At 44.8% G+C, this 13,962-nt stretch overlaps 1 protein-coding gene across 1 annotated transcript in view; it reads left to right on the top strand.

Annotated features, from left to right (window-relative positions):
* The window catches only part of DNAH1 (dynein axonemal heavy chain 1), a 62,468-nt gene that overhangs the window by 17,802 nt on the left and 30,704 nt on the right, over positions 1-13,962 (top strand). Inside the window, exons 19-35 of the mRNA XM_088527466.1 lie at positions 267-520; positions 1,445-1,657; positions 3,176-3,340; positions 4,069-4,190; positions 4,789-4,894; positions 6,172-6,351; positions 7,233-7,373; positions 7,900-8,063; positions 8,562-8,675; positions 9,323-9,511; positions 10,394-10,499; positions 11,553-11,666; positions 11,983-12,132; positions 12,540-12,626; positions 12,730-12,916; positions 13,032-13,123; positions 13,565-13,719. Of these exons, the coding sequence (XP_088383592.1) occupies positions 267-520; positions 1,445-1,657; positions 3,176-3,340; positions 4,069-4,190; positions 4,789-4,894; positions 6,172-6,351; positions 7,233-7,373; positions 7,900-8,063; positions 8,562-8,675; positions 9,323-9,511; positions 10,394-10,499; positions 11,553-11,666; positions 11,983-12,132; positions 12,540-12,626; positions 12,730-12,916; positions 13,032-13,123; positions 13,565-13,719 (2,539 nt within the window). The remainder of the gene's footprint in view (positions 1-266; positions 521-1,444; positions 1,658-3,175; positions 3,341-4,068; positions 4,191-4,788; positions 4,895-6,171; positions 6,352-7,232; positions 7,374-7,899; positions 8,064-8,561; positions 8,676-9,322; positions 9,512-10,393; positions 10,500-11,552; positions 11,667-11,982; positions 12,133-12,539; positions 12,627-12,729; positions 12,917-13,031; positions 13,124-13,564; positions 13,720-13,962) is intronic.

The following is a 13,962-nucleotide window of genomic DNA, read 5'->3' as shown; positions in this document are numbered from 1 at the left end:
GGAGTGCAAGTCTTGCATTCCCCGAGCCCTTTCCTTACGAATTTGACTTTTTATGAGGCAAGAGTAACCCTGGCTCTAGTGAGAGAACCTTTGTGTCCCCATTACTTCAAGCTTGCATTTCCCAGTGCATTCTGCCCTGCTACTTACCTCTGTGTCTTGTATCTACAGGCGCATCAGTGTTTGTATGACTTCTTTCAGGAAATCCCTTAAGGCAATTTCCTTATTTGCTGTTGTTCCTGATGTTCTTCTGTTTCTTTCCCTGAAAGCCTGCCGGGATATGGCAGTGGAGCTCCGGGGCAAGATTGAAGACTTCAAACCGTACATTCCCCTGATTCAAGGGCTGCACAATCCTGGCATGAGGAACCGGCACTGGGAGATGCTCTCAAAAGACATTAACATCAACATCAAGCCACACGCTGGGCTGACGTTTTCTCACTGCTTGGACATGAAACTGCTGGACCACATTGAGAGCATTGCCAAAGTAGCTGAGATAGCCAGCAAGGAGTACGCCATCGAGAGTGTGAGCATTGAGGGGTTTTCGTGTCTGTCTTCATTTCTTAAAGGTGTTTACGCTGGACCTCTGTTGTGCAGGCAGTACCTGCTTTGGATGGTCTTCACATTTTTCCGGAACATTATACACATTCTGCAGCACAAGTGAGAAAATCGCTGCCCAAGGAGACAGGAGCAGTGAGCACGCAATTACATTCACACATTATAAGAAGTTATTTCTCCTGACATGGAAAGTACAGATGTAACAGCCCTGAATGGTCGTTATGCTGACCCACTGGCTGTTTCCTACACCTCAGGTTGGGATTAGTAACTGCTAAATTAAACTAATTGGATGGTCTGCATTCTCCCATTCGAAACCTATTTCAGGGATATTAGCTGTGACTGGAAATGGAGGTGTCAAATCCTTTAACACAGTAAATGCATGCAGGGATGCAGGGAGGACTCGCTGGCTCCAGAGATTCATAGGTTAGATAGTCTTTCAGCTTCAGGTCACCAGTTCTGATGTGACCTAAGGTGGTCTTGATTGAAAGTCATTACCATCTGACAGCTTTTGTTCTCCAAAATCTCAGGCGAGTTCCCAGTGGATAGCTGCCTCCTTCACAAAGCTGCTATTACCATAATCATTAATAGGCACTCTGCTGGCAGCCTCTCTGCTTCCAGTAGCATAAATGGGCCTGGAGATGAAACTGCCCCTTTTTGCCCTCAAGGTGCTCCTTTTAGGGCAAGGCTGAGGTGTCTGGGTCCCTGAACCCAGCGCAGGGGAAACGTGCTGTTGCTGAATGTGTCATGCATTAAGTACACGGCTGCAGTTTCCAGTAGAATCCAAGAATAAAAATCCGTCATTTGTAGAGGAGAGGCAATAAGAGATGTGGGAGCCGGAATAAACATTGCACAGTTTGTGTCTGAGAATTAAACTGCTGTCCCTCTGTTCCAGGCACTGGACAAGATGGAGAATGAATGGAGCTCCATTTTTTTTACTGTGATGCCCTATAAAGACACAGATACCTTTATTCTGAAGAACCCTGATGAAGCTTCTCAGCTGCTGGACGATCACATCGTCATGACTCAGAGCATGTCCTTCTCACCATACAAGAAACCTTTTGAGGACAGGATGAACACATGGGAAAGCACGCTGAAGATGACACAGGTATTGCTCTGCCACCCAGTTTCAGGTGCTAAAGGCAGCATCTGGGCCGTGGTGCCATGCTCGAACACACTGTGCTGCTAGGGAGCAGGGTGGACTGTAGAGGACATCTGTCTTCAGGGAGGAAAAAGACCTGCCAAAGCACTCTGGTTCCAGAAAAAGGGACAAGCTCAAAGTTTTATTCTGCAAATGGCAGTGAGGAAATTCCAGCCCTATTGCTACCAATGACAACACCTTCCTCGAGTTCACTAGGGCCAGGACTCTCCCATTGCTATGGGTAGTCGTATTGGCATCTCTAGTGTCATTGCACCACCTGGACCACACACACAGGCCCTACAGTAACCACATCAAATGGCTGGTTCAGTCCATTCCATGCTAAACATTCACATCTCAGTGCAGGAAAACACGTGAGAGGGCTGTTTAGAACAGCTCTGGCAGACTGTGCTGTCACTTCTACCTCAAACCAGAGGCTGAAGGCTCAGCATCCAGCAGGAATCAACTAGCAGAACAATATTTTGTTGCAGGAAAGAAGTTGCCTTACAAGTACCTGGCTGGAGAACTTTATGTAAATGCCTGTTTATATGGCAGCATTGTTCTCTGTTATTTTTAATGACACTATTGTGTTTATTAATATTTATTATTTGGGTTTTCCTGGGGCCATGGGCTGTCAGACTGCTGGCCTTGTGTACAGAAATGCTGCTGCAAGCCTTAAGGCAGCAGGTGATGTGGGGAATCCAGTTATTTACTCTGTGGTTTGGACTAGGATGTTGTATGTGTGTTATCCCTTTCCTGCTTCACTTGACTGCATTTATTCCTGTCCCTGCAGGCCCACGATTCCCTGTCTGGGAAGTGGCTTGTTGATAAAGCAGCAAATACAGCTGTCTGCACTACCAGAGAACCCTTCCCCTTGCAACGTCAAGGGGCAGGTTGGGATCAGGGAACAGTATTTGTGACTAAGGCTGCTTTTGCTCTGACAGTGTGAAAGGAAGGCAACTGTTTCAGCTACTTTGCCATGTTGGGCAGGTTCCCCATACCTTCAAACCTTCCGTGTCTGAAAACAGAAGAGGATTTTCTTCCAACCCAATTCTTGCTCATTTGGATGTCAGTTATATCAGGGAGGAGAAAGGACTAGGCAGAACTGGAAAGTTTGTGGCATTCTGTCTGCCCTTCCCCCTCTTTTCACAAAATAAGATTTTGCTAGCATATAGGGCACTTTTCTGTAAAATACAGAAACATTGAATTGTCACAGCAGTTTGATCCAGCACCAAAGTTCCTAGGATCTTTAGTACTGACTTACATACAGACCTAAACTGCACCCCTTAAACAAGTGGGTGTTGATTCTGATGCCTACTGACAGTAGCTAGCAAAGAAGATGTTTATGTTATTTCATTGTTAAACATTTTGGAAGGGAATTACAGCTCCTGGCTAGAGCATGACAGTTTTTAACACATTTTTCTGCACAGATTGACTAGTAGATTCAAGCACTGGTGTCCTGACCTGCTCCTCTGTTTTCCCCCCTAGGATGTCCTAGAGGAATGGCTGAACTGCCAGCGCTCCTGGCTCTACCTGGAGCCCATCTTTAGCTCAGAAGACATCAACAGACAACTCCCAGTGGAAAGCTCACGCTACCAGACCATGGATAGAATCTGGAGGAACATCATGAAAAATGCTAAGGAAAACCCCGAGGTGTGTGCCTTGATGAAAGCCAGTCCATTTAGCTCCAAGTCCTCAGCACTCACAAAAGGGCTGCCTTTAAGCCATTTTTTGTAATGGAATGGGCACCAACACACTGTGTGAACCTTACCCAGGGTGGTGTGCTAGATTTCTTCTCTTGGAAGACAGCCTTGCATTCTAGTGTTCAATTCTCAGGCATCTCCTGCAATAGCATGCGCCAGCCCTGTCCTTCTGCACTGAGTGGCCCAGACTTGTCCCAGAGACTCTCTGCAGCAAACGGAGCCCTTTACTCCTGCCTCTCACTTCCACTCCCATAATCAGGCATGCTTTGACCTTGATCTGTAAGATCCCTGGCAACTCCTCCTTTAGAATGACTCTCTAAAGTTGCTTAGAGACATGGTCTGGATCTTCTGCTGCCCTTGCCCTGCTCCTGTGTCCTGGTACCACTGTTCCACACTCTTCTGTTTTCCTGTCTTTACTTCCCAGGACTCCATCAACACTTGTATTGCAAATTTTGGTATTTAGAGGAACCCAAAAATGTGTTTGTCACGTCCCTAAGTGCTGTTTCCCCTCCTTGCCCACAAAACTCACACCTCTCCAGTTCCTCGAGAAAATACTTCTGTGAATGAGTCATTTTGATCCTATCAGTAACATCACTGGGCAACCCAGTTATCCCCACTGCCTCATCTCCCACAGGCTCAGAATACTGATGCTGCTGCTTCTCCTCACTCTGTTTATAGGTGATTTCTTTGTGTCCTGATCCTAAGCTACTAGAGAACTTGCGGAAATGTAACCAACTGCTAGAACTTGTGCAGAAAGGTCTGAGTGAATATTTGGAGACCAAGAGAAGTGCTTTCCCCAGGTAACCCCAGATTTCAGTGCATTGGATCACACTTCTTGGTTCAGAAAAATATCAAGGGCTCGTTCCAGTTAGCTCTGTTAAGACAGAACATGGCAGGGAGAAAAAAAGAATCTAAGCTTAGGATATGAGACTTCAAACACCAGCCAGACTGTGCCTTTCAATGCTGCCCTCTGAGGTGGAGAAAGCAAGCAGGGACAAATATCCCAGGTTATGGCTAGTCTGGTTACATCATTGCCTGTCTGTGCCTTTTGATCCTAATTTGCTTAGAAATGAAGAAGAATAAAATGGAAACCTCAGGAAACTGTCTCATTTTGGTAGGAATACACACTATTCATTCAAACTAATTTAAACCTACTTTGCATGGAAATAACTGGCTTCTGCAGGTGGAGGAGTCTTCCTCTTTCTCTGCAAAGGTTTGATAGCTTAATGGTAGCTGGACCGTGACTGCTACTCTCCTGCACCAAGACACCAGTGAATAGTCAAAACCAGTGTCTCTAACAATAGATTTGTTACTCATTTGTTACTCATTTTGCCAAGACTCATCCCCTGGTGCTACAGTGAAGAGAGCCTCCCCTCACCCTTCGCTCTTTGCTTCCAGGTTCTACTTCCTTTCAGATGATGAGCTGCTGGAAATACTGTCTCAGACAAAAGACCCTACTGCTGTACAGCCTCATCTCCGTAAATGCTTTGAGAACATTGCACAGGTAGGCAAAACAAGCACCTTCGTGGCTCGACCCACCGCTAGAAAGCAAGTGACATGGGAACTTGGAGGTGGTCCCAGATCTGGAGGAGTGTTTACATTCTGCTGTGCAGAAAAACACCTTCTGAAAACCTATAATTATATGTAGGCATTGCAAGATGCAGGCTCAGCCACCATAAGACATGAACAACTTGGTTCTTTCAGACAGCTTCATTATTTCTACGTGGAATAAAGGAGTTGAGCTAATTTTGCCCTTTACTAAACAGCGTCAGGAAAGGATAAGAGTAGTTAAGACTCCCAGTCTGCAAAGCAGTGCAACGTGTCTTCAGCAGACTCTGTGGAAGGGTAGCAATGCCCTGCAGTCGCTGGCTGCCTTGTAGTGGGATTTATGCAACACCATTGTGAAATGTCTACAGTCACAAATCTGCCTGTGACCGGGCACCTTTGACTGCTTGTGGACAAAACAGGCACTTTCAGAAGGCAACTTACTGGATTTCTCTTAGATGCCCATCTTAGGATGAGAGGATGCTCCCTCTGGAAATGGCTGTGCCTCCCACTGGTTACCCACAGAGGCCAGGAGAAATAGCTCAGATTTAGCTGTTTACTTCCAGACACTTTGTGTGGAATCCCACACTTGCTGACAGTCGCAGCAGAGTCTCGGAATGAGCAAGCCTGAACTAAATTTGGTTTCTGCTTTTATCCCTCCCTAGGAGCTGGTATTAACCCCGCTATTTTCCTCCTTATTGTTCCTATAAAACGTCAGACTCCAGGATGGGTCACAGCTCAAACCACCACAATATTCAGGCACTGAATCCCATCTCCTAGTCATTAGCTTGGGAAAATAGGAAAGAAATTGAATTGAAAACCTGTTGCAAGGCCATTGGAATAAATAAGGAGACTTTCAGTGATTTGCTGGGGCATTGGAGAAGCAGTTAAAATTTTACCCTTAGGACAGGCCACTTTGACCTCAAGGGAAATGATTGACAGGAATCAAGGCTTTGAATCCTTGGCAATGATTCAAGACATGCAATGAGAAATGTTAATCCTACCTATAACTTGATTGACTTCACTCAAGTTAAACCAGGGAAGTGAAATTTTTGGTTTGGGGTAATCATTCTCCATTTTCTGGATAGTTAATTTTGCACATCTGTGTTACACTATTATCGTTATCCACAGCCAAGCTTGGTGCCAGATTTATAATAAGCATCCACCACTATATAGTTTGGTAGGGCTGGAAAGGAAACTTTCCAATCATATCTCCTGCTGTGCATCCTCTCTTAGTTGCTGTTCCAGGAGGACCTACAGATCACACACATGTACTCTGCTGAAGGAGAAGAGGTGAAGCTGTTTGTTCCCATCTATCCCACTGAAAATGTGGAGGACTGGCTGCTGGAAATTGAGAGATCCATGAAGGCCAGTGTACGAGACAACATAGAGAGATCAGTTGGTGTGTATCCAGAGGTAAGGGTTTTATCCCAGACTGACTGATGGCTCAGATGCCTTAACTCCAGACTAGCCATAAAGGTCACCAGTGATGGGACAGATGAATAGGTTGTGTTCTACTCCTTTTAAAATACAAGCTATAATCCTGTTCTACATGGATCAAGTGCAGAATGCCAAGCTCAGCAAGCAGATAATGGTCCAGCAGGGCCAAAGAATTCAAACCCTGTACTCTCACTTGACAACCTTCCCAACACAGAACAGTCCTGTACAAATCCAATTCTGTTCCTCTCTCCAGGCAGCTTCCTCTTTGTAGGGATCTGCCTCCTGTCTTTTCCTTCATGTCTTAAATACTGTGCTAGGAGCTGGTAAAACCAACCAGGGCTCCATGAAACATTGGTTTCACTCAATGCACTCAGGGATGCATCTCAGCTCTGTTCTCTGTGTGAAATATATACTAGTAGAAAATCTAAATTTTGATCTTTGGGGAGGCTAGGGATAGAGAAAGGCTGAAGAAGGACAGGGCCTCAGGTCTTCCTGTTTCTGTTTTATGTTCAGTCCAAGATTTTAAACTAGGAAAGCGGGGTCAAGCCAGAGGAAAGGAAACATCATTTTGGCTCTCACACATTCCCAGTCCTTATCTGCTGGTGGCCATTTGTAGCTGGTTACTAACCTGCAGATGGCAAAGCAGAAGGAAGGTAGATGCTCTACGCAGTGTCCGGAGAGCCTGTGTCTGGAGGAGATATCTTTGTGGCAACCAAAGAGAAAATGGAAATCTTCAATGCTTCTTGTGGAACAAGGGCAGTGTTCTTTCTGCAACAAATTGGATGTGTGTTAGTGATGCCGCTCAGAACAGGAAGATTTAGAAAAAAGTGTATTTTTATTTATTTATTTTTTTAAAGACACCACGTACTACCTGGGTTTTGCAATGGCCTGGCCAGGTGACCATTGCTGGTTGTCAGATTTTCTGGACAAAGGAGGTGTCCGAAGCTCTGGAAGCTGGAGATTTGGCCAGCAGACTTTTCCCACAGCTGGGTACTCAGGTAAGAAAGTGAATGCAAGGGTAAGATTTTGCCACACTGAGACTTGCTGTCAGTCGTAAGACCTGAGATCACTTAAAAATACAGTCAGGACAATACTATAAGATAAGTAGTAATGACAGTGTCATGAGGACTTCCAGTAGTTGTACCCTTGTCTTCTTAACCTAAGCCCCTACAGATACAGTATCTGAAATTTGCTCCCAAAAACCTCATCAAATCCAAGTATGCCACAACGTGATGGTGGTATTCTCCTAGGGATAAAATCTTGCATTGCACAGCTGAAAAACAGTTTTATCAGTTTAATCATTAGTATATTTGTCATCATGACTCTTATACTATCAGCTCTGTACATTATATCATTATCTGAAATCAGAAAGAAAATGAAGGATATCTTTTCCAGAGTTATCTGGACACATGAGCCTATGATCTGGACTCAGCATGCATACCTTGAGGTGTTTTACACCACATTAGTGCAGCCTGGGTTTCTGAGATATGGCTTGCTCCAGAGTATGTTCTTTTTCTCACTCAGCTGGCCGGTCTGGTTGCCCTGGTCCGTGGAAAACTGTCCAAGATGCAGCGAGCAGTGTTATCAGCTCTCATTGTGATTGAGGTCCACGCCAAGGATGTTGTTGCGAAGCTGATTGAGGAGAACGTGACAGGCGTGAATGATTTCGAGTGGATCTCCCAGCTCAGGTACAGCTGTTGAACCTCAGCTGGCCCCACTGGCCAGTCTTCCTTTTTCTTAGGCATCAGTCGTGTCTGGGACACAAGGAAACAAGTGTTTGCCTAGTCTGTATGTGGTATTCCTGAGGTTCCTCTAACACACTGATGAGGAGCATAGTTAGAATCTCCTGAGAATGCCAGTTCTAAGGCATCTGAGACAGACCCCATCTGCTTGGGTATGTGAAATACAGATTAAGTCCTGCCATGGTATTTTAAGTACTGCAACATAAAACAGCTTGCGACTGCCCAAGAAAGTTTACAATACTTGGTATAATACCAGATTTTAGGTCCTGTGAGAATTCCCAATCATCCCATTGTGTTACATTATCCTTCTCTAAAGTTTCAAATCCCATGATGTCCAGTTATCCAAATCTGTGGCTTATCAGCAAGAGGCTACAGTATTATGAGCTGCTGTATTGTCCACTAGCCAGTGATTACGTTTCTGATGTTATGTTCATTCACCATTAGATACTACTGGACAAGGGGGGACCTGTACATCAGAGCTGTCAATGCTGAATTTATCTATGGCTATGAGTATCTGGGGAACAGTGGCCGTCTGGTTATCACACCCCTCACTGACAGGTAAGGAGATTGTTTTCTGAATAATAAACACTGTATATATGTACATATATATATATATATGTGTGTGTGTGTGTGTGTATTTACCTCTGAATGCACAAGTCTCTTGTTAGGGATTAAGCTAAGGGTATGACCATGGCGGTGTTTCTGCTTAAAGTGTGTAAATAGAAACTGTATAGTAAAGGAATAGCTGAAATGAGGTCAAAGCAGCACACTGGCACAGGTTCTACAACATTCCTAGTCATTAGTACTCTGACTGATTGCTTTCACTTTTCTCATTCTTAATGTAGTGTTCTGAATTGTATAAAATGCCCCCTGATAGCTTAGGAACACTTCTACAAATCAGTATACACGAACATCTACTACTCCGAAATATGCATCAGCAGTAATAGCTATGCCCTTTTAACAGTCCTTCTGGTGAGCGAATTTGCAGACAGTGGCAGAAGGATTTATCCATGCAGGCCCCCATGAATACTAATCAAGGCCACATAGCTAATTCTTTTGCAGAGCCCTGCGTAGATACGCAGTTCTCGTGAGTAGTAGGATGGATTCCTACCTGTCATGTTGTCTCCAGTTAGATAGATCACGGCTCTTTTATTGAAAGTAGTAGCAGAAGTGGTTCTTGATGTCTCATCTCTTCTTTGTTTTAGGTGTTACCTGACGCTTACGGGAGCTCTGCACCTGAAATTTGGAGGAGCACCTGCAGGACCAGCAGGAACGGGCAAAACAGAAACAACAAAAGACCTGGGGAAAGCAATGGCCATCCAAACTGTAGTGTTCAACTGCTCCGACCAGCTTGACTTTATGGCAATGGGAAAGTTCTTCAAGGGATTAGCCAGGTACAATGAAATGCTCAGTATCATTATCAAGGAGCAGGTAGAACACAGGCATGCTTGCCACTAGGAATTGGTGGGTATTTTTCATAGCAGCCCAATAAAAAGAAATAAGGCTATGTAAGAGGGGTTACCGTACTCCAGAATGAGCAAAGCTACAAAATGCCTGCCCAGAGGAAAGGACAGGGCATTGCTGAGCCAGTAAAAGAAAAAAAGTCTTGTTCATTAAAGGCCTTTTCATTTAAAGCAAAATTAAAATGCTTTGTACCATCCACTGTTAGATGTGTCTACAAACGTTTTCAACCCTGGCTTTTGCTTTAATATCTCACACGGTGGACTGAGAATCAGTCCAGAAGCTGTTTAATCTTAAGAAAGAGAATGAAATAGAGAGAAAGCTGAATGTATCAAAAATTTAGTAGCCAAGAGACACTGCTTTAAGCCCTAAGGAATCCTCTCAGAGAAGCTTCCTGCTTCTCTACATATCAGAGCTGTCCAATTAGTCCATTGCACGCTGGTAAATCTGAATTAGTTACTCCAGCAAATGCTGATACTGTTCTCAGGTGTTTTCTTTATGAGTGATTTCCACTTCATGCTTAAACCATACCTTGTGGGAAGATTACCTTCCTCATATATACACTTGTCTTCCAAGCTTTGGAACAATGGACTTGAGAGATGCCTAAGTTACATCATTATTGTTCAGGTGCAAAACAGGAATGCAGCATGTCACTTATTTCAGGTCTTGATCTCTAATAAGCAGGTTTTGTGTGAGACTGTAGGGTCAAATGTAGCCATGGTCATGGCATGCAGCTTTTTGCTCCTCACATGATCTGCAATGCATAGTAGCTACTTGGTGTTCCTGACTTCCCTCATTTTTCCTTCCTTGGCCAGCTCTGGAGCATGGGCTTGCTTTGATGAGTTCAACCGCATTGATATTGAGGTGCTGTCTGTGGTGGCCCAGCAGATCACAACCATCCAGAAGGCACAGCAGCAGAGGGTGAGTAAACATATAGATGCAAAGCCAAAAATATATATAAAAAAAATCTTCAGCTATGCAACTCTCTCTTTGCATGCATCTTCACGGAGGATCACAGACTCACGTACAGACACACACACATACTTGAGCTTGGATGGGTATGGGCAATGCCCCAGCTGCAGCAGCCTCATAGCAGCCTGTTACATACTCTGCAGCCTGGATGATTTTAGAACCTCACCTTAGTCCTTGCTGCCACCATTGCTCACACTCTAAAGGTTAAGGCACATCCCAGCTCGAGCTGCAGCACCAGCAGACTGGGTGCTCTGCAGACTTTGCTGTGGGAGAGCTCACTGATGTAGGTCCACGGAGCTGGTTCAATCTGGAGTTGCATCCAGTGTTCTACACTGACTTGCTCAGCACCAGGTTTGCCTAAATAAGTTTTCCAAGCTTCTGTGTATTCACAAAACCCAATGCGTCACAAAAATCCATGCTCATGCAGTTGTAGAATAACGTTACTAGTTGGCTTTGCTTGGACACTCAGCTGTCAGCAAGTAGTCAGCCTCTGTTCTGCTCCTCTGGAGACTCAGAGGGTTTAAGACCTGAAGCTCTTTGGCTTTGGCTTGGAATTAGAAATTTGCTGTCTGTGAATTCCTCTGTATTGCTTTATCCCCCATCTGAAATTACCACCTACACAGCTTTAAAAAGGATTTAGGTTTGTCTTTTGCCTTGTCTGCCACAAATTAAATCAGGCCCTAACTCTCCTGCAGAATAAATGGAAAGATATCCGACTGTTTACAGCCAGAGGGATGGAAGTATGTCTGAGCACCAAACAATTTGGTATCCTATCAGTAAATCTATGAGCCAAGTTTCTTCAAGAGGGAAAAGTACTCCTGGTAATGCCAAGTTCCTACAGTCGAACCAAATTGCAGCACTACAATACTGAGCAGCCGTGTCCACACTTGCTGATTTTACTACTCAAATCCTTTGTCCTTCCTGTGGAAGATCATGTTCCCAGCTTTTAATTCCCATGCCTGGCTTTGTCCTTTGGAGATGGCTGTATTTTTCGTTTTCTAGGTGACTCGCTTCATGTTTGAAGGCACGGAGATACCACTAGTCCCATCCTGCGCAGTCTTCATCACGATGAACCCAGGGTATGCTGGACGCACCGAATTACCCGATAACCTGAAGGTAAGGAGGGCAAACTGCACAGGCAGAAGGGTGCTGGATGCTACCTAGACCACCAGCGTGTCTGTGATAACAGTTAGGAGATGATGCTCTTAGAAGGTGTCCGGGATCATTCTAAGGTTTGAGCAACATTCATAGGGCAGGGCTGCTCCTGAGCTCTGAATCTGCAAGGGTACCACTCTGGGAGGTGTCTGGCACATTCATGCTGTGTCCAGCACAGTTTGGGATAAACACACAACCTTTTCAACTTTCTGGAAAAAAAAAAAAAAAAGTGAGAAACGACAGCGTCTTCCATCTCTATTGGAACTGTATGTTCCAGGCTCTCTTCCGTCCCGTGGCTATGATGGTGCCAGACTACTCCATGATTGCTGAGATCTCACTGTACTCCTTTGGGTTTAACGAAGCCAAGGTCCTTGCAAAGAAGATCACCACCACATTCAAACTATCATCAGAGCAACTTAGCACCCAGGTAGGTGCCTTGAAATCCATGAATGTCTTGGTTAAATAGGAGGTTTCCTCAGCCCAGGCAGAGTACCTGGGTAGCTCTCTACTATCCACCTACTATCCAAGTGCTTAATTCCAGTTTCCCCTCCTATGCCTGGACTTACATTTATCTAAGAGTCCTAAATAAAACAGCACTAGGACAATAGAGTGAAGCAGTCCTGCCGACTCTTCCTTCCATCATGGAGGGTTTTTCATCATCCAGGTATTCTTGTTTTCCTTACCTGCTCTCCCTACCGAAGAGTAGTTGTTTGAAGGATCCTGTAAACAGACTGTGATGAAAGAATGATTGTTCCGAAGACATAACCCTTTTCTTTTTTACTTGCTAATCAAATGCATAGTTTCATGAAATTGTTTCCTCTATACCTGTTTCAGGACCATTATGACTTTGGGATGAGAGCTGTGAAGACTGTCATCTCAGCAGCTGGCAACCTCAAAAGGGAGAATCCAGCCATGGATGAGGTGAATGTGCTTGTACTTCACACCACCATAAACCTAGCAGCCTTGTCTGTAGCCACATTAGAGAGGCAGGATCTTTACAGTTATGAATTCTTAACTTTTTTAGGAGCTGATCTGCCTGCGGGCTATCAGGGATGCAAACGTGCCTAAATTCCTGCAGGATGACCTGAAGCTCTTCAATGGTATCGTCTCAGATTTATTTCCCAAAATCAAAGAACAGCCTGTTGATTATGGTATCCTGGAAGAAGCCATTCGTAAATCCTGCATCAAACAGAATCTGAAGGATGTTGATGGTGAGAGGAAAGGCTCTGCAGCACAGGGCTCTGTGCCTGGGCTTTCAGTTCAGCACTCTGCGCTAGGAAAGGGACAGAGGCTCCGAGACCCACTTGTCACCATCTCCCTCTACAGGTTTTGTGACTAAATGCATCCAGCTGTACGAAACCACTGTGGTCCGACACGGCCTCATGTTAGTGGGGCCAACGGGCTCCGGGAAGACAAAGGTAGGGTTGAGGCACCATGCTGGCCTCAGCAAACTAGCACCTGCTTAGCAAGGTAAAGGGTTAAGCTTCAAGGAGACACTCACACTCTAGCATTTCCAGATTCTCTCCGACAAAAGCCAGCAACCATATGTTTTCTGTGCTGACTTTAAATATTGATTTATAGCCATGGGGAAATATATTAGTAGCTTGCTCTTTGGAGCTGGGAGATTAGGCTGAGGCTTATTAGCACTGCTGTAAACTTCTAAAGCTGAGGCAAACTTCAAGCTTCAACATCTTCCCCCAGTGTCACGTGATGTCTCTAGATGCCTCAGGCCTCTTGTACTAGTTTCCTCCCCATGCTTCTAGAATCTTCTATTTCTGTAAATACAGATGGCATTTTCTTGTTACCCTTGATGTTTTGGAGCTGCAGCAGTTAGTTCTCTTGCTCTCCTGCATTTGCAGAGTTACAAAGTCCTGGCAGAGGCAATGACTTCTCTGAAAGGTCAGCCTGCAGCAAGTGGTGGAAATTATGAAGCAGTCAACTACTTTATCCTGAACCCCAAGTCCATCACAATGGGCCAGCTTTATGGAGAGTTTGACTTGCTAACGCATGAATGGTAAAGTACAAAACCTGCTTTCCTTCCTTCTGGAAGCTCTTCTCTGGTCTTGGGAGTCTTCTCTTGGAGGCTGAGAATTCCTTAGAGTAATGGTAAAAAAGCAGAAGTGATCAAGTCCTTATTCCTCACCAACTTGTAATAGCCAGTCGCTGCTCTGTAAGCCGACGTCTTTTCTTGTATGCTCAGCTGAGCTCTCAGCACATTCCCAGACAGTTACTGCAGTGCTAGCCACAATAAGAAATA

This window comes from Tinamus guttatus, unplaced genomic scaffold, assembly GCF_059628265.1.
Source record: "Tinamus guttatus ecotype Peru unplaced genomic scaffold, ASM5962826v1 Tinamus_guttatus_pri_ptg000026l, whole genome shotgun sequence".
NCBI classification, from domain to species: domain Eukaryota; kingdom Metazoa; phylum Chordata; class Aves; order Tinamiformes; family Tinamidae; genus Tinamus; species Tinamus guttatus.
The sequence above is the reverse complement of the archived record's forward strand: the minus strand, read 5'-3'. Positions and strand labels throughout refer to the sequence as shown.